This window comes from Cupressus sempervirens, chromosome 4 (genome assembly GCF_028749045.1).
Source record: "Cupressus sempervirens isolate cs-2001-9-10 chromosome 4, ASM2874904v1, whole genome shotgun sequence".
In the NCBI taxonomy this organism is placed as follows: Eukaryota; Viridiplantae; Streptophyta; class Pinopsida; order Cupressales; family Cupressaceae; genus Cupressus; species Cupressus sempervirens.
In genome coordinates this window covers 544,529,928-544,554,937 of record NC_143121.1, presented here as the reverse complement: position 1 = coordinate 544,554,937, position 25,010 = coordinate 544,529,928, and the positions used below count along the sequence as shown (strand labels likewise).

The 25,010-nt window shown below is 36.4% G+C and overlaps 1 protein-coding gene across 1 annotated transcript in view; it reads left to right on the top strand.

The window, feature by feature from the left end:
• Positions 1-25,010, top strand: part of LOC149562341 (Insulinase (Peptidase family M16) family protein) — a 333,865-nt gene that overhangs the window by 8,431 nt on the left and 300,424 nt on the right. Inside the window, exon 3 of the mRNA XM_089825868.1 lies at positions 1,995-2,062. Within this exon, the coding sequence (XP_089681994.1) occupies positions 1,995-2,062 (68 nt within the window). The remainder of the gene's footprint in view (positions 1-1,994; positions 2,063-25,010) is intronic.

Genomic DNA, 25,010 nt, shown 5'->3' with positions numbered 1-25,010 from the left:
TATACAGGATCTTGTGAAAACTTCTTGAGAGGTGACGATCTTAACGATAGTTTAACCTGCTATTATGATGGATATCATCTGGTTGATGTCCGTAGAGATCATAGTAGTACATGTCTCTTATGTAACCTTTGAAGTTACATTACTGAGATATGGCATGGTGTATATTATGAGATGTAGTACTCGAGACACTGTGTAGATATTTTCCTTGGTAGGCATCATGAGACTTGATGCTAGTGCACATACCAAAGAAAATGTAAGTATGGTGAATATCTTATGGATGATATTCTTGTATATACCATACTTTGATGATACCGTAAGGTAACATCTAAATAATGGATCTATGTTAGTATTCTTCATCACATCATCTTCTAGAATATCATATTGAGATGATATTTCTGTCTCATTACTCAAGTGTACCATGTGTTGATCTAATAGACAATCCTCCCTAGCTAATAGGGAGTGTTTATGTTGTAGTTTTAGTCGGATTGATTTGAACAAGAGATAAACTATTATGATTACTAGTTAACCATGAGCGAATATCTTCTTTGGTAGACATCATGAGACATGATATCAGTGGACATACTAAGAAAAGTATCGTGAATATCATATGATTGATATTCTTGGGCATACCATACTCTTGATGTTACCGTGAGGTAACAATTGTACACTGTGCTATTTATTTGGATTGAAATCATCCTCCCTAGCTAAGAGGGAGTGCTAATGATTGTAGCTTCGACTGGATGATTTCAATCGATGAAATCAAATGTTTGAATGACCTATCAGCCTTAAACATTTGATACCTATCCTACACCATTATTATCATGGAGCAGTAGAATTATCGATAATAAAGTGTGTGTGTGTGTATGTGTATGAGATATATACATATATATTATTATTATATATGTATAAATTATTATTAAATATTATAATCAGGATAATACCTTGAGCAAATATTATATTATAATCAGGATAATACCTTGAGCAAATATTATTTGTAATAACTAATGTGAGTTAAAATATTAAAGAGACCTGTCTGTATGGGAGACATGTCTGTATGGGAGACATGTCTCTTTATATCACATACATATTCATTGAGAAGGTAACTTGAAACACACAAATAAAATAAGTGCTATTACAAGTTACAACTGCATACAGTGAGATCTTTAACAGCTTATTATGGTCTTTTATGTTTACTGTTTGGTAATTTAGTATCTACATTTTATGTCATTTCTTGGTTGAAACATGGAACCTTTGGACCTTTTTCTATATGTATGTTATATATTGATAGTGAAAGCATTTGAATTTTGTTAATTTACTTATCAATTCTCTTGTGAAATCTCAATTTAAGAAATGCTATGTATTAACCTTATAAAATGTCTATGATGAATGTTTTATCAATGTTATATGCATATTTGAAATTTCTGCATGTAGATAAAATTTCTCTTATTGTTTTAATAGCTGCCCTCTACCATGGCCTAAAAATTATCCCTAAGGAACCCTCGTAGTAGAGACATCTCGCTGTCTCCTGCTGTCCCCGTCCCTGAAACTCCGTCAAGCATAGACAAATATCTTCTTTTGCTGAGAGAATTAGTGCACTATAGTAATAATTGCAATTATACTACATAATTTAAGATAGGTTTAGAGTTTGAAATATTGTTCTAGTAGCGACTTTGCTGTACGTTCTTAAAATTATGCTCTTCAGTTTAAAAGAACTTCACTCTCAATTTAAGATGGTAATTTGTACCTATATGGTTTACGTGGCTGAGTTTTTAAGTTATTACTATTCTGTACTTAAAATGTATTCAAAGGAATAAACTTCTAATCTCCATATCAGAGTGAGTCATATTTTCTAAATGGCATTAATGTTTTAACTGACATAGTTTTCTTATCAAGAAATTTCACTTCCTTGGAACTTGCGAATGCAGTGATATTGTTTTGTTCAGATAATATAAGTTTATATTAAACTAATGAATCAATTTGTTTTTGGTTTCCAGAGCACATGCTGTTTTATGCAAGTGAAAAATACCCTTTGGAGGATAGTTATATGCAATATCTTACAGAGGTAAAATGGCCATTTTAAAACGATGCCTTTTTAATTCATTGTGATTAACATCAATTTTTCTAGCAGAGATAAGGCCGTATTATTATTTGAATTGTAAATAGTACTAGCAATTCTTGAAAGTTTTGAAGGGACTCAGGTCGATTAAATGAAGGACATGTAAGATCCATTACTTATCATTTCATTTGTTGTTTCGAAATGTTGAAATGGTAATAGTTATTGTTCCATCCTACGTCCAAGCAAACTTGATGACTCTAATTAGACCAGGGTTACTTTAAAGGTCATTTTATAAAGCACGTAGGTTACAAATACATTCTGAAGATGAACCCTGATATAAATGGTAAACACCCTTCCCTTTGGAGAGATTTATTGATGCAATCATAACAAAAAGACATTGGCATAGTTATATACTGTAAGTACTTTGAATCCAATAATGTTCTATATATGCAGACTACCTGACCAGAATATTTTAACAAATGTCTGTGAAGAAGGAAGTGGTATATTTTCTATACTTGCATTGTATCTGGCATTTACTGCTTGTCATCCATAATTTTAGAAATATATAAATTCTTTTTGCCACAACACTCAGGCATTCTGTTATAACTTGGCCTTTATGTTGGAAATATTGTCATTGATATCAAGAGCACTCTATGGAGATTGGTTGGTTGATAATGTCATTGCCATTAATTGATTATTAAAGAATCCGTGACTTCAATTATTGCAGCACTAATATTTCAAGTGGCATTATTGTTTTTATATGAGAGAAATTAAGTAATGCTATGCTACCTCGTTGAGTAGTTAGATGTTATTAGAGTGGAAATATTGGATCGTCCTCTCTTTACCAACCTGATTAAGTTTGATGAGAGAGTCTTTTGATGAGTTGAGAAATTAAAGTTACAGTTTGATAAAGGCACAAAAGAAGACAAACAGTGACCAAGCATGAAGATAATAAAAGAACAACGAATAATATTGTTATGATTCAGAGATAGCAATTATTATTAGTAATTTCTAAACAAAACTTTGATTGACTGTTGCACAATGAACCATTACTAATAGCATAGTTAGCATAATTAGCGACCTGACTTGCTTGAGAGACAACAGTCGTATTTGGAGGACCGTTCAAACGTGCATTCAAATGTAATTAGCGAACAAGATAATACTATACAGCAATCAGACATTGATGAGGTAGTTGAAAATGATTGCCATGAAGAAGACAGTATTGAGTTTATCAAAAGAAATTATACAAAGGTTTTCTGAAGAAAATAATATATGATGTGCTGTAAAATAAGTTTAAAAAATGATGTGATTTTATCACGATCAAATGATATGTCAAGAAAACAGCCTGAATAAATAAAGACTGCAATCATGATATTCCAGCAGAAATAATTAAGGCGGAAATTCATATGAAGGTGTGAGTCATGCAACATACAATTAAAGAATATATGCAATCAGCGATTAGTCTTTGCAAGGTCTGGGTGAATTTCTTTTGCAAAGAATGGCGGCTTCATCACATATTATGCATGTTGGAAAGAGACAACTCATATGCTGTTATTAAAGAAGAATCGACTATAGAGCACTAGTTTGCAAAAGGTACAACACAGTTAAAACATAGACAGCACTAGAACAAATACATATGACAGCGGTTTCATAATTAGAAATGCATTAAAGATGAAGGCAACCAATGTGCAATTCTATTTTATAGTCAAATGTATGACAATAACTCCAGGTGATAATATGATATGTCAAGCAAAGCCACAAAATGAAAAGACTAATGTGGATAAACAGTGCCACGTTTAAGAGAGCGTTTTGCAAAATGATAAGTTAGCAAACTATGACAGGTCAGCAAACAAAGATTGAATAAGCACTGGTTCGTCGTGAAAAATAATAATAAACAAGTTTGGTGCGATTAAGTTATATTTCTGAAAGGGTACAATATTATTCTCAAATGTACTATTTATGAAGGTGTGATTTGTTTAGGAATACAATATGGTTAAAGATCATTCCTAATATGAGCAGCAATTCATTATAGGAAATGAGCATAGAAGCAGTAATCTGCTACAAATCCTGATTATACGCAATTAATCCTAAATCTTAGAGCCAGCCGATTTTATTTTATCCCTAGAAAATGATCTCCATCCTTCTCTTTGCTGACGATGTGATTCTTATGGTCTTCTCTCCGGAGGGTCTTTAGAGGCTTCTTGATGAACTTGCATCCTTTTGTGACTTAAGTTGTTGTGAACCTGAGCAAGACTCGGGTCATGATCTTTGACTGCTTGAAGACTTTGCATTTGCATTTTTACTTTCAGGATCAAGAGGTTGAGACTGCTTCCTCTTATACTTACCTGGGGGTTAAGTTCTCTGGGCCTCGCTTCAACTTGAGACCAACCATTCAGCCCAAGATTGACAAAGGGATGGGTTCCCTTGCTATGCTGAGACAGTGCTTTTGACATCATTTTTCAGGATACTAGGTCAAAGCTGTCCTAGATTCCTTAGTTAGGTTGACTGTTCTCTATGGTTTTGTGGCATGGGGCCCCTCCCTCCTCGATTCAGATTGGGCCTCGATCAAGTGGGTTCAAAGGCTTCTCCTATGGTGGATTATCAAATACCATTGGTCCACTCCGCACAACATTATTCTTGTTGAGTTTGGGGCCCAACCCTTTAGGTTGGGGGCTATCTTAGATTTGGGTTGGTTTCTTCATTGACTTCGTGGCTTTGCGGACTCCATGGTGGGTCGACACTGCTACTCTTATTTGGCCTATTGCTCTTTAGTTGCCATAGCCAACATCGACTTTGCCACCTCCCTTCCATTTCTTGTTGAATGCTCTTGCTTACCTCCTTCCTTCACAACAGGAGCTAGACGGGCGTGCTAGATTGGACATCTATAGATGGTACATTGCCACGACTTGGAGTGATCCCTCGGGGGTTACAACCGCAGATGGCCTTCTACATTGAGCAGTTTTTGGATATTTAGGATTTGATTATTACATGCCCCAATTATTTGTCGCGACGCTAGTGCCCTGCTCTACGTATCTCCCTAGTTTCCTTTTGGGTGGGTTCTTACAGACTTTGGATCCAAACCAATCATCACATTGATAGGGAGGACCGGATTCGTTGACTATGTTCCTTGGTGGAGGCAGAGATGGAGACCCACTTCATTTTCCGATGCCCCACTTGATGTAGCCCCAGATTTTGCAAAAACTTAGGGTCTCCATTTTTGAAACAATGTTGGAGATTCATGATGGATATATTATTACAGATGTCAAATTCAAAGATATAACCAGAAAATGCATATAGAGTTGAATATATTTTGACATAATATTTATTTCAATATCAATATAAATATAGATGATATAAAAAAGAAGAAGCAACAAGACATATTTTGGAGAGAGCATTATAAAATATTCCGATTTTTGTAAGGGGAAATATGAATTATAAAGCATGGTTTATGATATGAAATAATATATTATTATTTCATGATCAAATAAAATTCTCAGTTCTTGTTTATATATTTAAAACAATGAGAATAAATACAATTTGGATTTGTCCTTTGTGATTAATAAAGTGGTTATTGGATTTTCCTAACAAAGCTTGTGTATTAGATTTTTCATCGCATTCTTTGTTTGATAATTAAGGATAGCGTGAAATATTTGTTTCCTCATTCGTGACTGATTGGACTTCCCACCAAAGAAGTTAGATTCCTTTTGGACTAACATTGAATTGCATATAAGTTTTATCTTTTGCAGAGCATAGTAGTAATTGATGATATTTTAAATATTGTCTCATAAAATTGTACATAATAATCTCCATTGTGTTAGACTCTATTGCCCAAGTAAACAAGGCACTGGTCTTTTAGAATCTTTGAAAAGTAATCATAAGGTTCATAGTCAAAGTTTGTGATTGTTTTCTATATTTCCCTCTTACAAGCATCAACTTAGTTATCATATAAAAATTCAATCATATCAAAGTATTCATATAATTTTATTTTGATTAAGTTTAAAGATTTTTGCCAACCTAGGAATTCACAAGATTTAAATTCGCTATAGAAAAACTTTGGACCAGGTCATAAGGGTTTGAGGAAGGTTTACCTGCCAAGGTTTAGCGAAGCCTAAAATGCAAGGGAATTAAATGATGAGGTTAATCCTGTTCGTTGGCCAAAACTGATTGAGTAATCCTATTGGAGAATTGGCAAAGTTCTTGGATTTCCAATTTGTGGTTTTTGAAACCAACAAATTGGCGATTCTATTGGGGGGAGTTGCTCACAATATATGTTGTGAAGTTACCCAGAATTTCAGATTTCACAGATCAGAATAAAAAAACAATTGTATCAATTTGTTGGGAAGCGTAGTCTGCTGGAAGCAAGAACTCAGAAGATCAGCAAATCAATTTATTCCTCGAAAGAGGTGGCCACTCTATTCAATAAGATTTCAGTTGGTAACTTTATTGAGGGAGAAGACTTAGAAGGAAACGATAGATAGTTTTATTGCAAATGTATCAATCATTTCAAAGAAAACCTTATATTTCCAATGGCATTAGACCGTTGGATCTTAGAAGATTTGATTGTAAACCTAACAAGTTGTTCGCAAAGCTTTCACAACTTGTACCAAAGTTCCATGGAGAATGGGATGAATCAACACTTCAACATTCGGATGCGTTTTATACACTTGTAGAAGATTATGAGATTTGGGCAGAAGATCAGGTGATGAAGTTATTTGTCAAGACATTAAAAGACAATGAGAGGCAAGCTTATGAATCACTACCTGCACAAAGTATCTCATCTTGGAAAGAATTTGAACAATGGTTCCTATATGAATTTCATGATGCAAGCGAGGAAGATAACATGTGTTATGAATGGTATGAAGACCAAAGCTGCAGCATGAAGATCCTAGCATGTCTCTACTAGATGTATTTTTCAATCTAGAAAGATATGCAGGTGAATTTGCAACACATTTGTTTATCAGGATGACAAGCATTTATCATGAGATACCATCAAACTTCATGCCTCCATATATGGAATTTCTAAAAAAATTATTTGAATTGGGAATTTCACCAAATGACCCTGATTTGAAGCTTCTATTTCAGATATTTGAAGAAGATGATGAAGACGAGGAAAAATATACTGAAGTGAGACGAAAACATAATCTTGTTTCAGATTTGAGTGGAGAAGAGATTTTCAAATAGTATGAAGAAGAATCCACCCATGATGAGACTTGTGTGACAATAGATATCAGTTAGTGTAAAAATGAGAGGATTCTCTTAGCATGTAATGGCCCCACTATTCGGGTTAGTTTGGAACAAGTAATACCTGCAAAATAATGGTTAGAATCACAACAATAACAAAACTAATTATATTATTCTACCCTCTAATTTAACCCGCATCTTAAGGACGTATCCAGATCGGGCTTCCTAGCTCATAGCTACCTCACCGTCTTCTTGGGAGTATACCACTTAAGATTCTTCTATTAAGATAATATCTTATAGTTTCTATAATAGTCAACTACTTGTTTGTAGTCCATCTTTCAGTCTAGATAGGAATGTTTCCTATCCTGTCTCTTTTGTCTTCAGTCCAGATAGGAATGTTTCCCATCCTATCTCTAGTTTTGTTTCTAATTCCGTCTTCAGTCTACGTTGTTTCTTTTAGAAACAATGTCCTTTTAATTCTTTATAAGGAACACATTTGTTCCTCTGTTAATCAATCAATCATCCGGAAATCCGTTAATCTGCCAACTCTTCTTGAATCTTGTAACATGGTATCAGAGCCATGATAAGGAATTTTTTGAAATTATCTCTAGGGATTTCTCTATAGCCTGTCCAAGATTTCTACTTTTTTGAGAAATTTATTTGTGCCAATCTAAGTTTCAGCTAGGGTTTATGAATTTGAAAATCGTGTCCATGCAAAACGAAAGCCGTTTTTATCTGCTCACGACCGGTAAAATCATGCTTAGCAAATCACGTCTGATATTATTTTGTTTGCGGCCTGGAGTTTTTGTTTGGTCAGTAAGTCGTGTCCGCAATAGCTAGGGTTTTTTTTTGAGTTCTGCACACCACAATAGTCGTCTCTGCTTGTAGCCTCTTGGTCTACTAAATCTGTGCTTGTATCCTTGGGAAAGCTTGCAATTTTTTCTGCAAATTGCATCCAAATCACACGCGTTTGAAGCAACTAGTGTCCATATATTTTCAAGCTCATTTAACAGCAAAATCAGGATTGTAGGGTCAAGGATTAGTTCGTTTTGTTTGCATTCTTCATCGTTTGCGCTCTCCCTAGAAAAAAATCCGCCATTTTTATCAATAAATCTGAAGTTTTTTCAAGCTTTTTTCAGCCAGGGCTTTTTTTTTGAAACCCTAATTTTTGGGGTCGCAAATTTTTTTTGTTTGAAGAGTATTGGTCGATTTTTCGAGACCTCATTTGGGTCTTCATCAGAATTTTTTGGGTACCTCGTTTTTCGTGCCTCAATTTTCGAGCCGGCGGATTTACATTGCGACTGCAGATTCCTTCTGGGTTTTCTGTCTACTCTTCTAGGCACTTGTCTTTTTTTTTTTGGGTCAGCCTCAGCATTACCTCGAACTTCGTGCAAATGGCATCTTTGACTAATCTGATGTTGGAGGGCAGTCTACGATTCAATGGCCACAATTATAATCACTGGAAGCAGTGCATGTTGACAATCTTCGAATATCGTCGTTTGGATGAGCTTGTTCTGGGCACAAAGACTCGTCCGATCTCCAACCAAGCAGAACAGGACAAGTTTAATGATCGCAATCGAGAGGCTATTATGCTTCTTAAGCTCTCTATTATCGATGATTAGCTACTGCAAATTCCTTCCGGCAAGTCAGCTGCAGAAATCTGGAAATATCTGCAGGAGCTGCATGAAACATCTGACAAAAGTTGGGCATTCTTTGTAAAGAATTAGTTGTTCTCCATTATGATGGATGAACGTATGTCCTTACAAGAGCATTTGACAAAGATTAAGGACATCTGCGATCAGCTCGAAGCTATTGGTCAAAAAATGGAGGAAGAGGATATGGTAGTCATCACTCTAAAAAGTCTACCAGCATCCTATGACCACTTCATAGAAACACTCAATATTACGTCAACTAATGTTGATCTGAAGTTTCCAGAATTATGCACCAAACTTCTACAGCAAGATCGTTGGAAACAACAAATTGGCAGCAGTGCTTCTACAGCCTCCTCAGAGCAGGGATTTGCTGCAAAATCCTTTCAACAGAACATTGGCAACCATCAGTCTTCTCAGCCTTCCCAGCGTCAACCTTCTGCTCATCCTGAAGCAAAATGTACAGTGTAATTACTGTCACAAGTTCGGCCGTATGAAATTCGAGTGCCGGAAACGTTTGGCTGCCCAAGCAAGGCAAAATGCTTCCCAGCCAACAACACAAATTGTCGAGCTTCCCGATCAAGGCGAAGCTACATTTTTTGCCTTCTGAATCTGTTTCTGTTTTTTATGGGTTTGTTGATTTTCTCCTCAAAAATCATTTCAAGTTGTTTGTAATACGCAAGGTTGCGTGAGATTCTGTGTTTTACCGTTTTTTCCACAAAAACGAAGTTTTGTAATTGCAACTTATTTTGAGTCATAGCACTCTTCTGGCAAAGCTTCTTGGTTTCAGCATTCTGTAGATCCAGGGAGGGTCTCAGGTATCACAAAATGTTCCGACATCCATACGTTGACCATTAAGGGATTCTATAATAGTCAACTACTTGTCTGTAGTCTGTCTTTTAGTCTAGATAGGAATGTTTCCTATCCTGTCTCTAGTTTTGTTTTTATAAGGAACACATTTGTTCCTCTGTTAATCAATCAATCATCCGGAAATCCGTTAATCTGCCAACTCTTCTTGAATCTTGCAACATCTTCTTGGACGGGACATCCTCTATCCAAGGCCAATCACATATGCATATGTTGACATCATTAGGATACTCTGACACATGAAGATTATCGATTGATTACTGACCATGGTGGTTAGATGGAGATCTTAACATCTCGCATACCCCCATGCTTCGAGTCTAATTAATCTTTATGACGCTAACCCCTGTAGGTTAACGCAATATTATCTAATTCCCATTATTCCTCATATAAGGATTATTACAAATATGTTCATTTTATTTCTATAAATAAAATCATTTGTCAACTATTGTATTTCTCATATGAATATCTTCTAACATATTAATTAATTGTTTATAATATCTAATTATTCTTTGAATAATGTTTCCAATATTAATACTGTCAAAACTTACACATCTTGTACAATTTCCATATAGATACACCCTAATCAATATTGTAAATGAAAAACTATATGATAAACCTTATTAGCTAAAAGAATAGCTTTCATAATTAATAAAAAATGTTACTTTTAATATAACTTACCTATTAGTAACTTGTCCCCTATAATTTCGGGTTTGTATGATAGGTGGCTTTAGAATTTATTTTCCCTTCTTTATAATCCTTAATATACTTTTGTTCTAAACTTTGCCCATATTAGTCCATAATGTTTATGTGGCATAAAATATATCTTGTACCTCTCATGCATTTGGAGTTTTTAAATGTTATTTCTAATGTTTTTCCTTCTATAAGATAAGCCAATATGCCTCTTCCAAATTAACATCAACCAAATACTTTGTTGGTATGTCCGTTGGTATGACATGGGATTGCAAGATGTACTAATATATTTGTCCTAAATGTGCCACCGTGGCAGTTTGAGCACGATACCTCTTAATGGGTCCGTTGGAGGGACATGCAATATTTTAATGATATTTTAAAGATAGTTTAATTTGTAAAATCCACATTCAATGTATTCAATGCACTATACTTATGTTGACCCTTCTTGCATACTTGTAAAATCCACATTCAATGTATTCAATGCACTATACTTATGTTGACCCTTCTTGCATACTGCATATCGGCTTCTTTTTCATTAGTAATATATTCTCTTTTTGGTATCTCCGTTGGTGCCTTCCACTAATTCTCTTCCTCACGTAAATTGTAATGGGCACCCTGGAATGCCCAAAAACTGAACCAACTGCCGAAATAGATTTTTTTTGCTAACTGAAGATTGAACCGATGCTGAAATTATATTAATTCTCAAAATGATGAAATCAACTACAAAGCAATGTATTCCAAAGGCCAAACCCCAAGGGAATGACATCTAGAATGTTACAAGAGAGGATCAACGTCCTCTATTGCCAAGAAAGATATGTGATTCACACATCCAAGCTCTTATCAAATGTCATTCACAAAAATCCCATGCTCAACAATGAGACTCTCACCCCTAGTTATCCTTTTCCTTCACCCTTCTAGAAGGAACTAAAACATTAATTAATTGCAAGTGCTAGAAGCTTCCCCCTTCCAATAATTAATGCACTTTCTAGAAACTCCTCTCTTGCAATACAATAATTAATTGTGCTTCTAGAAAATTAAATTACTAGAGGCTTCCACCTTTCCAATAATTAATACACACTCTAGAAGCTTCCCCCTTGGAATACAATAATTAATTAAATTAATTAAATATAAAGTCACCTTTTAATTTTTTTATTTAATGACTTTATAAAAAACTAATTTAATTTCTTCTTATGCTCCACTTAGACTTTGGAGAACGTGAAGGCTAAAAGATGGGGTCATTACAGTACGCCCTCCTTGAAATTGCTTGTCCTGAAGCAATCCAGCAACATAATGAACTCCAATCTACACCTGGATCCCAATTGAAGTAGTAGGTGACATCCCTGTGGACCTTAAACCAACTGGAAACCAGCATCATTAGGACCAACCATATGTCCTGCAGCTTAGCACCCAAAACTTGTGCTGATGATGTAGAAGTCAGAATGTCACCAGAAGGAAACTCCATAGAAGATCTGTGAAATCTCTACTGCCCAACTGCTGCAACACAAAACTGAATCTTTGTAGATGGTGAAAATTGAGCCCAACTCCACTTAGGTGAGTGATCAACATCAACCTCAAACATCAGATTGTCATAAGACAATGTTGCATCCATGTTGAACATAGTACTTTCCCAGAAGTGAACATCGACACTTTGTTGATTGATAGTATAATATGATTTTGTCACTATATCACTCACCTCATTAGCAGTAACAAATGTACTATCATCTGAGCACACATCTACAACCACATGCATAATGCTAAACTCCTCATTGGATGGTTCAACTAACACAGAAGTGGCTGCTGATCTGACAGTATCCTTGCATTCTTTGAATCCCACTATTGCTGCATCGCCATCCCTTGACAAAGCCTCATATGTGGACTCCTGACTTTGCACACATGTCTCAACACCATATTGCGAATCAATAATACTAGAGCGTAAACCAACATCTACCGACTCAGCGAAATGCCCACATCATCAACATCATAGCTGGGTGGCTCTATACGTGTCTCGATCCCACCCGAGGAATCAACTACCTCCTGCACTGGAGCAACACCATGGGATCTCACATACAAATCTTCAATATTAATGCCCATCTATCTAGCCATAAGCTGCAACATCATATCCATTTGCCTATTCTGCTCCTGTTGTATCATATCCATTCGCCTATTCTGCTTCTGTTGCATCATATCCATTCGCCTATTCTGCTACTGTTGCATACGCTATACCCCCTCTAATGTACCCTGTAACCTGAGCATTACATTTTCCTGATACATTTTGTCAAACACTTTTTCCTCTATCCGGCTATCCCAAATTCCCTATAAGACCTCCACAGGATGGTAGGACTTATAGCTCTGATACTATTGTAATAAATGCCCTAGAAACGGCTCTAATACCACTAAAATGCATACCCTAGAAACGGCTCTGATACCACTGTAATGAGCACCTTGGAATGCCCAAAAACTGAACCAGCTGCCGAAATAGATTTTTTTTGCAAATTGAAGATTGAACAGATGCTGAAATTATATTAATTCTCAAAATGATGAAATCAAGTACAAAGCAATGTATTCCAAAGGCCAAACCCCAAGAGAATGAGGTCTAAAATGTTACAAGAGAGGATGAACGTCCTCTATTACCAAGAAAGATATGTGATTCACACATCCAATCTCTTATCAAATGTCATTCATAAAAAGACTCTCACCCCTATTTATCCTTTTCCTTCACCCTTCTAGAAGGAACTAAAACATTAATTAGTTGCAAGTGTTAGAAGCTTCCCCCTTCCAATAATTAATGCACTCTCTAGAAACTCGTCCCTTGCAATACAATAATTAATTGTGCTTCTAGAAAATTAAATTACTAGAGGCTTCCACCTTTCCAATAATTAATACACACTCTAGAAGCTTCCCCTTTGTAATACAATAATTAATTAAATTAATTAAATATAAAGTCACTTTTTAATTTTAAATTTTAATTTATTTAATGACTTTATAAGAAATTAATTTAATTTCCTCTTATGCTCCACTGAGACTTTGGAGAACGTGAAGGCTAAAAGATGGGGTCATTACATAAATATGAGATGGTATGTGTGTTGTGGGCGCAGCTTTTATAAAGGAATATATTATTGATTTAATAATCAATCAAAATTTATCGGACACATGTCAATTATAAATAGAAATATTTTTAGTAAATTTGACTATTAGATTCTATTATGAGGGGGTTATTACACAACATGGAAGAAATTGCATATTTGTTAGACATGGAATATAAGAAATAGGTTGAGAGAAATGGTCCAAATTTTCTCTCAATCCACCACAATAAATGAGTTAATGGATCAATACATATTCATGGGGCAGTAGATGAAGGAGATGATAATTCCCAAGAATCAAATAGTAAAGATGAAATAGAATTGCACACGGTATATGAATAGGAGGAAGTTTAAGGATATAATGCTAATAAAGATATTAGTCTTACTGATCAAGCGAATGGTGATTCTCAAAAGGAGGAATTTAGTATATAAACTGCTGATATCTTGTGTAAGAAAATATCTGATGATCCAGATAAAAGCTCTCATAAAGGTATGCCTGAATTCTCTATATTCCTAATCCATTATTTGAAGAGGAAGCAAAAGAAGATATGTCTGAGTTCTCTATGTTCTAGAATCCATTATTTGAAGAGGATTTTCTATGCAATCAAGTCCATCAACATCATGATAAAGATAGCAGGCCTATTGATAATTTGAAGTTAATGGAACTCATGATATGAATTCAGATAGGTGAGACATCTGTCAGTTCATCCCATGGACATGAGTTGAATCAAAAATGTGAAGATGAGATGTAATCAGCTGGGCATGATGAGGAGAATGCGTTGAAGAAGAGTGTTGAAAATTATCCAAGTATCCCATCTGACCAATTTCTTGATAAATGAGGAATAATATTTCCTAAATATGAGCTATCTTCAAAACCTTCTTGTGAAGAGAAACACTATACAGAGTGTGGAGATAGAGCAAATTATGTGAAAGGGGACACCCAATCAAAAGAACATAATCTAGCTACTTGTAGGGCTGATCAAATGCATAGGGATCTTCTATTCAGCAAGGACCACAGTGCACCTGATGATTTCTCAAAGGCAAGACAAAAGTTAGATATGAAAGACCATAGTGGTGAAGAAATAAATATTGCTTGTAAAGATGATGCATCTAATACAGCGAGGGTTCAGATGTTGGGTTTAAAGGACTATGAAATTAGTTTCTTTTCAAATAGTCATGTTAATAATGAAAGGGCAAATTTTTACCCTAAGCAAGTGACAAAGAGAAGGTATATCATGATTAGAAAGAAGCTGTTGCATGATCAAAATCGGGTGTTTGATAGAGAGAAGGATCAACGTTAACTTTTGGGGGGCCTAGGGCCACCCAATTTCACTTTGCATCAAGTTGAGTTGGATACTTGGTCTGCTTATCCAAAGATAGCTGGAATCTCATTATGCTCACAAGAGGCAAATGTCTCCAAAAAGAGCCATTAATGGAGCCCCAAATTTTGCAAAAAATTAGGGTCTCCATTTTTGAAATAATGTTGGAGATTCATGATGGATATATAATTACAGATATCAAATTCAATGATATAACTAGAAAATGCATACACAATTGAATATATGTTGACATTATATTTATTTCAGTATCAATATAAATATATATGATATAAAAAAAGAAGCAACAAGACATATTTTGGAGAGAGCATTATAAAATATTCAGATTTTTCCAAGGGGAAATATTAATTATAAAGCATTGCTTATGATATGAATTAATATATTATTATTTCACGATCAAATAAAATTCTCAGTTCTTGTTTATTTATTTGAAGCAAAGAGAATAGATACAATTTGGATCTGTCCTTTGTGATTAATAAGGCAATTATTGGATTATTTCCGACAAAGCTCATGTATTAGATTTTTCATCGCATTCTTTCTTTTATAATCAGGGATAGTGTGAAATATCTGTTTCCTCATCTGTGTTTGATTGAACCCCACCAAAGAAGTTAGATTCCTTTTGGACTAACATCAAATTGCATATAAGATTTATCTTTTGCAGAGCATAGGAGAAATTGATGATATTTTAATTATTGTCTCATAAGGTTGTACATAATAATCTTCATTGTGTTAGATTCTATTGCCCAAGTAAACAAGGCACTAGTCGTTTAGAATCATTAAAAAGTAATCATAAGGTTCATAGTCAAAGTTTGTGATCCTTTTCTATATTTCCTTCTCACAAGCATCAACTCAGTTTTCATATAAACAGTCATATAATTTTATTTTGATCAAGTTTAAAGATTTTTGCCAACCTAAGAATTGACATGATTTAAATTCGCTATAGAAAAACTTTGAACCAAGTCATAAGGGTTTAAGGAAGCTTTACCGACCCAGGTTTAGCGAAGCCTAAAATGCAAGGGAATTAAATCACGAGGATATTCTCGTCATTGGCCAAAATTGATTGAACAATCCTACTGGAGAATTGACAAAGCTCTTGGATTTCCAATTTGTGGTCGTCGAAACCAACACCACCTACTATGAGATTAGAGGGAGATATTATAGCTTATTCAGAGATTGTCGGTCACTCACCTTCTTTAGTTATATGGACCAGAGATGTCTTGCGCTTTACCTTTAGGAGACCATGCAACTTCGTGACCATACTTTGCAGCTTCTTTTTGCCCAGAGCCAAGCTTTGGATCAGCTAATCATTGCCTTCTTCTTATCCCTGCCTCGTGCTTAGGGTGTGAAGCGTACGATCGACACTTATACCATTGGTCATTCCAGATCTATGAGACCTTGTAGCTATCTCACTCAACAGTTTCACCCCTCAAGAAGTACTCAAGATGCACTAGAATTCTTGGTTGCCCTAGGCCATACCTTTATGTTTTGGACTTATTTACACCAAGTAAGGATCCCTTGTCCTTGCCTTGATGGTGTTCTTGTTCTTGTTCTTGCTTCTCTTTTGCTTTCTTGTTTTCTTTTAGTTTGCTCTTTCTGGAGACCGTTTGGTGATCTTATTGTTGTTAGCCTACTTGGTTCTATGCTTTCAGCCCCGTAGACCCTTTTCGTGGTCTCTTGTTGGACGTTAATACATTTATCTTATCTTATCTAATATTTTCTACAATAATTACTTTTTTCTTTAAATCCATTTTTTTGCAAGTTCTTCAAAAAATCTTATACTTTTGGTTTTCCAATTGATTCACCAAATGATTTTTCTCCTGCAGTTTAGAACTTTAGATTATATTAAACTAGATTTTTTAATAGAGATGACTCTTTGGAAAGAGTTCATACCTTATATGATGGGGCATTTTTTAGATATAAATAGACATTTGAACGGTTGAGGTGTATTTAGGTGTGTGGAATAACAAAGAAGATATCTCAGTGCATGTGCCAAGAAGAGAGATGGATGTAATATGAAAAGATTATTTCAGATTAGAGAAGAATATGAAGAGTTTGGAGCAGATTGTGAAAATGATATTTGACCTCTTTGTGGCAGATTTGTGACCAGGTTTATAGCCGCTTCAAAGGTGGTATAAAGAATTTCACTGTGGAGAGAGTTTTGTGGAAGTCTTATTGTCATTTCTTAACAGTTTTAAAGAACAAGTTGAGGGGAAGAAGTATAGTATAAGTTGTGAACAATAGGATCATCCATCATCTGTCAAAAGGTTGTAATAACCACCTCTCTTGTTTTTTTTTTTTTTTGAGGAGACTTGCAGACTACCAAGTTTTATCAATTAGAGTGTTATTTTCAACATGGCATTTTGACAAACACTTAGCAACATACAACAATGAATATGCAAAGTCTAGAACCTTCATATTTGTTGATAAAATATTGATTTTGCATAAGAAATGTCTACATACAATTGCCTTATAGGCTGCAGAAAATACTCAGACTGGTATTTAACAATTACAATGCCTAAAATGCATAGTATGATGGAAGGAACCTAGTAAGTTGTGATCTGCAGATGAAATGATAGTGTCCCAACTTTTAAATGGCAAGAGTGGGCAAGAGAACTCCATGCAACACTGTTCATGCACTGTAGCAACACTATTTATGGCATTGCAGCGAAAACACTATTCACGTGCATTGTAGCAAAGTCACTATTCATGGCATTGTAGCAAAAACACTATTCACATGCAATAGCAAAACCACTATTCACACGCACTGTAGCAAAATTACTATTCACGGGCACTGTAGCAAAAACACTATTCACAGCTGTATAACCTGAACTTCAGAGCTCTTAAATCACGTGTAAAATCACCAATAAATCCCACTGAATTGCGCTTTACCTTGTGCTGATCAGCGTACAACTTCTGTTGATTTTGAGCCTATTGTATGGTCTCCCTGAACACTTTTAGGATAACCTGACTATCCTGCAATGAGTCTTTGGCTTTGGGTACTTTGCTGTCCCCTAAAACTAATCGATGAAGCTAGGTGCTTCATAACCATATAGTGCCATGAAGGGAGTCATCCTGATGGACATATGATAAGTGGTATTATAACAGTACTCTCTCATATGCAGCTATCTCACCCAAGCTCTTTGTTGAGCACTTTACATAGTTTCTCAAATATCCCTCCACCCATTTATTCACAATCTCCGTTTGCCCGTCTATCTGCGGATGGTAACTAGTGCTGGGTGTAAGATCTGTACCATACAACCTAAACAATTCTTGCCAAAAAAACTCATAAATGTACTATCCCGGTCACTGACTATGAATCTAGGCAGCCCATGTAACCTGAATATCTCTTTAAAGAAAAGGTCTGCAACCTGTGCTGCTGTGTAAGTGGATGGAATAGCAAAGAAGTGAGTGAATTTTGTCAAGTGGTCTACCACCACATAGATGCAATCTCTCCCTTGCACTCGTGGTAAACCAATGATGAAGTCCATAGAAATGCTTTCCCATTTCCCATCCGGAATGGGCAAGGGCTGTAGTAAACCTGTAGGAAACGTGTGCTCTCCCTTATTCTGCTGACAAACAACACACTCCTTGACATACCTTTGAACATCATCCTTGAGCCCTCTTCATGAGAACCGCTCTTGGATCTGCTTGTAGTTCTTGAAGACCCCTGGATGCCCAGCTGTAGGTGCATCATGAAATGCCCTTAGAATCTCCTCTATAAACATTGATGTAGGGATCAAATAAATCCTGTCCTGAAATCTTATCAACCCATCCAACATTGCATACTTGTCATCATGAATGGTGCCCGCAACTACTGCAGAAGCCCAATCATTTCCTACATACTTCGCTGCAATACGATCTCTCCAATCTCTTGAAATTTTTGCTAGAGCAGATAAGTAAGGTCTTTGAGATAAAGCGACAACCACCACATTTTTCTTACCTTTGACAAACTTTATGTCAAAGTCATAAGTTTGCAATTTGGTAACCCATTTCTGTTGTCGGTTATTAAGATCACGCTGGCCCTTGAAGTTTTTAATACTATTGTGATCATTTTTGATCACAAAACGCCACCTACCAAATAAGATCGGAATTTGGCCAACGCATGCATTATGGCCAACATTTCCCTGTCATAGATAGAATAGCTCCTCTTAACTCCTCGAAGCTCCCTACTCTCGAAAGCAATGGGGTGTCTCTCCTGCATCAATACTGCCCTATCCCATCTCCTAAAGCATTACACTGAAGCTTATATGGTTTTGTAAAATCAGGTAGAGCTAGAACCAGACAAGATGACATTATCTGTTTGAAGTGGTCAAAACATCTCTGCGCTGCTTTTGTCAATGTGAAGGCCCCCTTCTTGGTGAGATTCGTCAAAGGTGCAAAAATCTGTGAGAATCCCCTAACAAACCTCCTGTAAAAATCACATAAACCAAAGAACCCCTTAAGTTGTGTGAGGTTTGTGGGAGTAGGCCAATCCACAATAGCTCGAATCTTTTCGGGATCAACCTGAACAGCATCTACACTATTGATATGCCCAAGGTAAAGGAGCTCGGTCATGCCAAACTTGCATTTAGATTCCTTGGCATACAACGACTCTCTCTCCAGAGTAGATAACACCTTCTTTAGATGTTGTAAGTGCTCCTCCTAGGTCTTACTGAAGACCAATATGTCATCAAAGAAGATCAAGACAAATCTCCTCAACTGCCTCCTGAATACCTGGTTCATACAACTCTGAAATGTAGTGGGTGCATTGGTTAGCCCAAATGGCATAACCATAAACTCAAAGTGGCCATAGTGACATCGGAAGGCTGTCTTCTCGATGTCCTCTGCTCTCATCCGAATCTGATGGTATTCGAATCATAAATCAATATTGGTGAAGAAGCATGCCCCATGCAGCTCATCAATCCTAGGAATGAGATACCTGTTTTTAATTGTTTTCTTATTTAGTGCCTTGTAATTGATGCACACACGCATCATCCCATCCTTCTTCTCTACCAAAACTATTGCTGAAGCAAAAGGGCTTTTGCTAGGCCTAATGTGTCCCATCTCCAACAACTCCTTAATTGTCTTCTCTATCTCATCCTTGTGTTTCTTAGAATGACGATAGGGAGTAATCATAACTCGTTTGGCTCCTTCCTCGAGCTCAATAACATGTTCTATACCCAGTCAGGAGGAACCCCATGTGGAATCTTGCCAAATACTTTAGTGTGCCTGTCAAGTATCTCCTGGATATCTGGTGGATGACTCTTCCCCTGTGGTTCTTGTGAAGCTGACATAGTGAAACATTTTGCTGCCCACTCTATGTCATTATGCCGAAAAAAGTCTTTGCATTCTCCTCAGGGAGACTAGCTTGCAACTACCATTTGAAAGTCCTCTGAGTACAAGAATTTTGCCCTCATGTTGGAATCTCATCTCCAATTTTGCTAGGTTGAGTGTGAACTCAACTAGCGATGCCATTCATGTCATGCCGAGGATGACATCATAGTCTCCCATGTCTACTACATAGAACTCATCCTCCAACTCAGCGATCTCCAAACTTGATGTGAAGATTAGATATCTTCTGAGTGCATAATAATTTGTCACCATTAGCTACCATGACTCTAAACCTAGCATTCTCCTTTGTTTGTAAACCTCTCATAGCTACCAACCATGCATCAGTGAAGTTATGTGTAGCCCTAGTGTCAATGAGAGAAATCACTTTCTGCCCCCGGATAGTACCCCTGACCTTAAATGTGATTGCCTTGTGAGCCCCTGTCAACCGTGCCAACGACCTATCATCCTTAGGAATGTCGTTCTCCTCTGGAGTGCTACTCTCCTTCAAATCAGAGTGCTGTTCCCCCCCCTTTGACTGTGACTTCTCTGCTGAAAAATACTCCATTTGATTTGCCTTAGCCTTGAGAGGGCACTTATGAGATAAATTCCAAGGATCTCTGCAATGGAAACATAGCTTCTTCCTTCTTAACTCATTCAGGGTCTCATTGTTCAACTTATTATGCCTTTTTGGTTGAGCATCGTTGTGAAAAGATTTTTTGTCCTTTTCCTTATCCTTCTTCAGATGTGAATCCCTATGTTGAAATATGCTCCTAAAAGAAGAAGGTGCTAAGTCACGAGCCTTTTTGATGGCCTCTTGTAATGTAGCTGGGTCATGCCCCTTGACCCAACCTCTCAAGGGATCTGAGAGTCCATCCATAAATAACACTACTAATCTCCTCTCTGAAATATCTGTAACTAACACAACTAACCTCTGAAATTCACTGATATATGTCTCAACTGATCCCCACTGCTTGAGCTGTGCCAACTCTTTAAACTGTAGCTCAGGATCTTTGGTATCAAATCATTCTATGAGTTTCTTAGTGAACTCCTCGTAAGATGTGATCTGATTATGCCCCATGGTTACCATGCTATGGTGTCACCACTCATGCGTTGGTCCATCGAAATGAATAGCTGCATACTTGATAGCCTCCTTCTCAGGCATCAGATTTAGTTGGAAGTATGTATCTACCTTCTACACCCAAGCTCGTGTAGTCATCTTCCCTGAAGTATCATAATAAGGTAAAGAAAGTTTTCCAACTTTCTTTCTCAACTCAAAGTTTTGATTCCTCCCTCTTGCTCTAGGCATGTGTCTCATCCTTACGTCCATGTAATCTCTGAGGGAAATATCTTCTTGAAACTTTGATCCACTAGCCTCCCAATCCCTCCTGAATTGATCTTGTAACTCGGTAATTTGCGGTTTGTTTTCTGGTTGATCCGGATCTTTGGGTGGGAAGGTGCGTAGAAGAGGTCTCGAGCTCGCTGTCCGAGCTAGGCGTGCAACATGTCTAAAGTTATTAGCCTCATTCCCATTGTTGCCATGTCTGTTATTATTACCATTAATGTTATTCTCAGGACCATTGTTGTTGCTTGGGCCTCCATTATTATCATTGCCCCATTTCCATTGTTTGCATCACCTGGATTAATATTGACGTCCATCTGTCTAGCCATAAGCTGCAACAGCATATCCATTTGCCTATTCTGCTCCTGTTGCATACGCTACCCCTCCTCTAACGTATCTAGTAACCGTCTAAACATTACCTCCTCATGATCTGGACCAACATTCCTATCTCCGCCTAGTCCTGTATTCCTGTCATCTCGGTGACCCATACTGCTGTCTTGTTCAAAGAATATCTCCTCTGTGTCTGTATGACTGAATTCTATGTCCACTTGCACAGATGAACTAGACTGCTCGCTCTGTGAGTCCGAATCTTTGTTGTATTGCTCTAGTATGGCAGAAGTAAATGACCTCTATCGCATGCTCAAACATACATTCTTAACCTATTTTATTTTTGACTTTAGTGTTTTTACATTTCATCAAACACTTTTCCCTCTATCAGAATGTTCCAAATTCCTTGTAAGGCTTCCACAGGATGGCAGGACTTAAAACTCTGATACTACTGTAATAACCACCCCTCTTGTTTTTTTTTTTTTTGAGGAGACTTGCAGACTACTAAGTATTATCAATTAGAGTGTTATTTTCAACATGGCATTTTGACAAACACTTAGCAACATTCAACAATAAATATGCAAAGTCTAGAACCTCCATATTTGCTGATAAAATATTGATTTTGCATAAGAAATGTTTACATACAATTGCCTTATAAGCTGCAGTAAATATTCATACTGGTATTTAACAATTATAATGCCTAAAATGAACAGTATGATGGAAGGAACCTAGAAGTAGTGATCTGCAGATGAAATGACAACGTCCCAACTTTTAAACGGGAAGAGTGGGCAAGAGAACTCAATGCAACACTATTCATGCACTGTAGCAGCACTATTTATGACACTATAGCAAAAACACTATTCATGCGCACTGTAGCAAAGTCACTATTCATGGCATTGTAGCAAAACACTATTCACGTGCACTATAGCAAAAACACTATTCACGCGCATTGTAGCAAAACACTATTTACGCGCACTGTAGCAAAATTACTATTCACGAGCATTGTAGCAAAAACAAAATTACTATTCATGGGCATTGTAGCAAAAACACTATTCATGGCTGCATAAGTTGAACTTCAGAGCTCTTAAATCATGTGTAAAATCACCAATAAATCCCACTGTGTTTCGTGAATGAAAACACCGATAATCCTCCCGATTGTGTCTTTCAACAACGAAGAGAATGCTAGCAAAGAGGGGTTTCGTCCTCCAAGCCCAACAATTAGATTTTCTAGAAATCCAATAGCATAATAATAATATCATCCAAGCATGCCTCAACTCATTCCAGCCAAGAGAATATAAAGTCCTCAAGGAAGTCAACTTCATTTGCATAAGCAATGTGGGATAAATGGGAAACACCTTTTTAAAACAACTTTGTAATAAAGTGACTTAATTGATAAGTGTTTTATTTAATTATCACTTTATAATAGAGTAAATTAACTTCGGCATTAAAATCATATAAGAGTCGAATTTAGAATACCATGTATGATAGCTCATCAGAAAGAGCTCAACCAAATCCACCAAGCCGAACGCTGGAAATTTCCATATCACTTGACTCCCACTGACTTTCTAAAATAGTAACTCCTGAAAATACTGCCAAATGAGCTACCTAATCACTTTATTAGCCTACAGAAGCTCCCATCATAGGCTAATCTATTGACCGTGATGGTCACATTAAGTAGGGGACATTACAAAGGTGGAAAATTGAATGAACGGTTGATACCTCTAGTAGGTTGTTTCCTATGTACTTTGAATTTGCAGCAGAAAAGAGAAATATGCCTGTCAAATCCAAAAGCTAATGGAAAAGTATTTATACAAAATAATTAATTTCCCATGGTTTTCTTCCATAAGGGTTTCCATGTAAATATACTATGTTCTATTTGTGTTCATGATAGTATATCTCGTGTGATGCTAATATGCAGTGAATATACTTTTTTTTTTTATAAGTTGCTGATTCGGGTTTGGGGATGGATTAGTGGGTTTAGGCAAAAAAAAAATTCCCGTTTGGGTTCGTGGGTGGGTTCATGAGTATATATATATGTATATATATGCATTATATATAAAAAAAACTAAGTTACCGATGTTGGTTCTAATGCTGATGTGGGTGCAGGGTGGTGATGCGCTAATTTTTATTGTGGGATTTCGGATGTGTCCATATATATATGTATGTGCAAAGAAATGCAAAAAATATACAAAAATAAACCATTCCATAGCACGATACTTCACCATTGATAGTTCGAATTGAAACAAGAAGAGAGCCCAACTGCAAACAAAATGAGAAGAATGAGCAATGAATGACCTCTTTTAGGGCCGTTTTAGGGTTTAGGAGCAAAAATAGAATTAAAAAAATCAATTTTCATATGCTTTTTAAAGTCACTTAAGTGACTGGGTGTTGAAAAAGTCACGGATGCTCTCCAGATGTACCCCAATGTTGTTTGGGTGCTCTTTGGGTGCTCTTGGAAGCGTCCCGAGCCATCCATAGACATTGGGCGTGCTTCCTGAGAGCACAGTGCAACATCCAAAAGCACCAGCGCATCCTAACGCACCAGCATCAACACCCTGGGTTTTTGGGAGAGAATCAGTATCTTAGCAAAAAAATAAGAGAAATATGCATAATTGCAAAATTAAGTCACAGCATGAGTATATGTTGATTGATCATTGATCAATGCCAAATGTCAATGATAAACATTAAATATTTGCTCATTAATCTATCTTCATGATTGTAAAAAAAATTCATACATTGAATTACTAAATTTCAAAACATAGACTAGTTCATCAAATAATAAAGTTCGAAACATAATGATAAATGATAAGTGTTTAGTAGTTTATCAATGATCATAGTATCAAATGCCCTTCAAAGGTCAAATGGGTCATCAAACAATGAGGGAGCAATGACTTAATGCCCGGCTGTATCTATATCTAGATCCTCATCATTGGAACCCAAACCGGTTCTGCTAGTCCTAGATGCTGCTATATCGTCCTCCTCCTCAACATGAGAGATTCAATGAGTGATACGTTTTTTATTAGGTCCTTTTAGGGTTATATAAAAAATTATAAAAAAAAAATTCTTTAAAGTTGTTTTATTTAACATTTTGGACCCACTGCCCTGGGTCCTCCCGGGTTCACTCCAGCACAGACCCGGGCAAACCCACAATCCGAAATAAGGACCCTGCTTGGA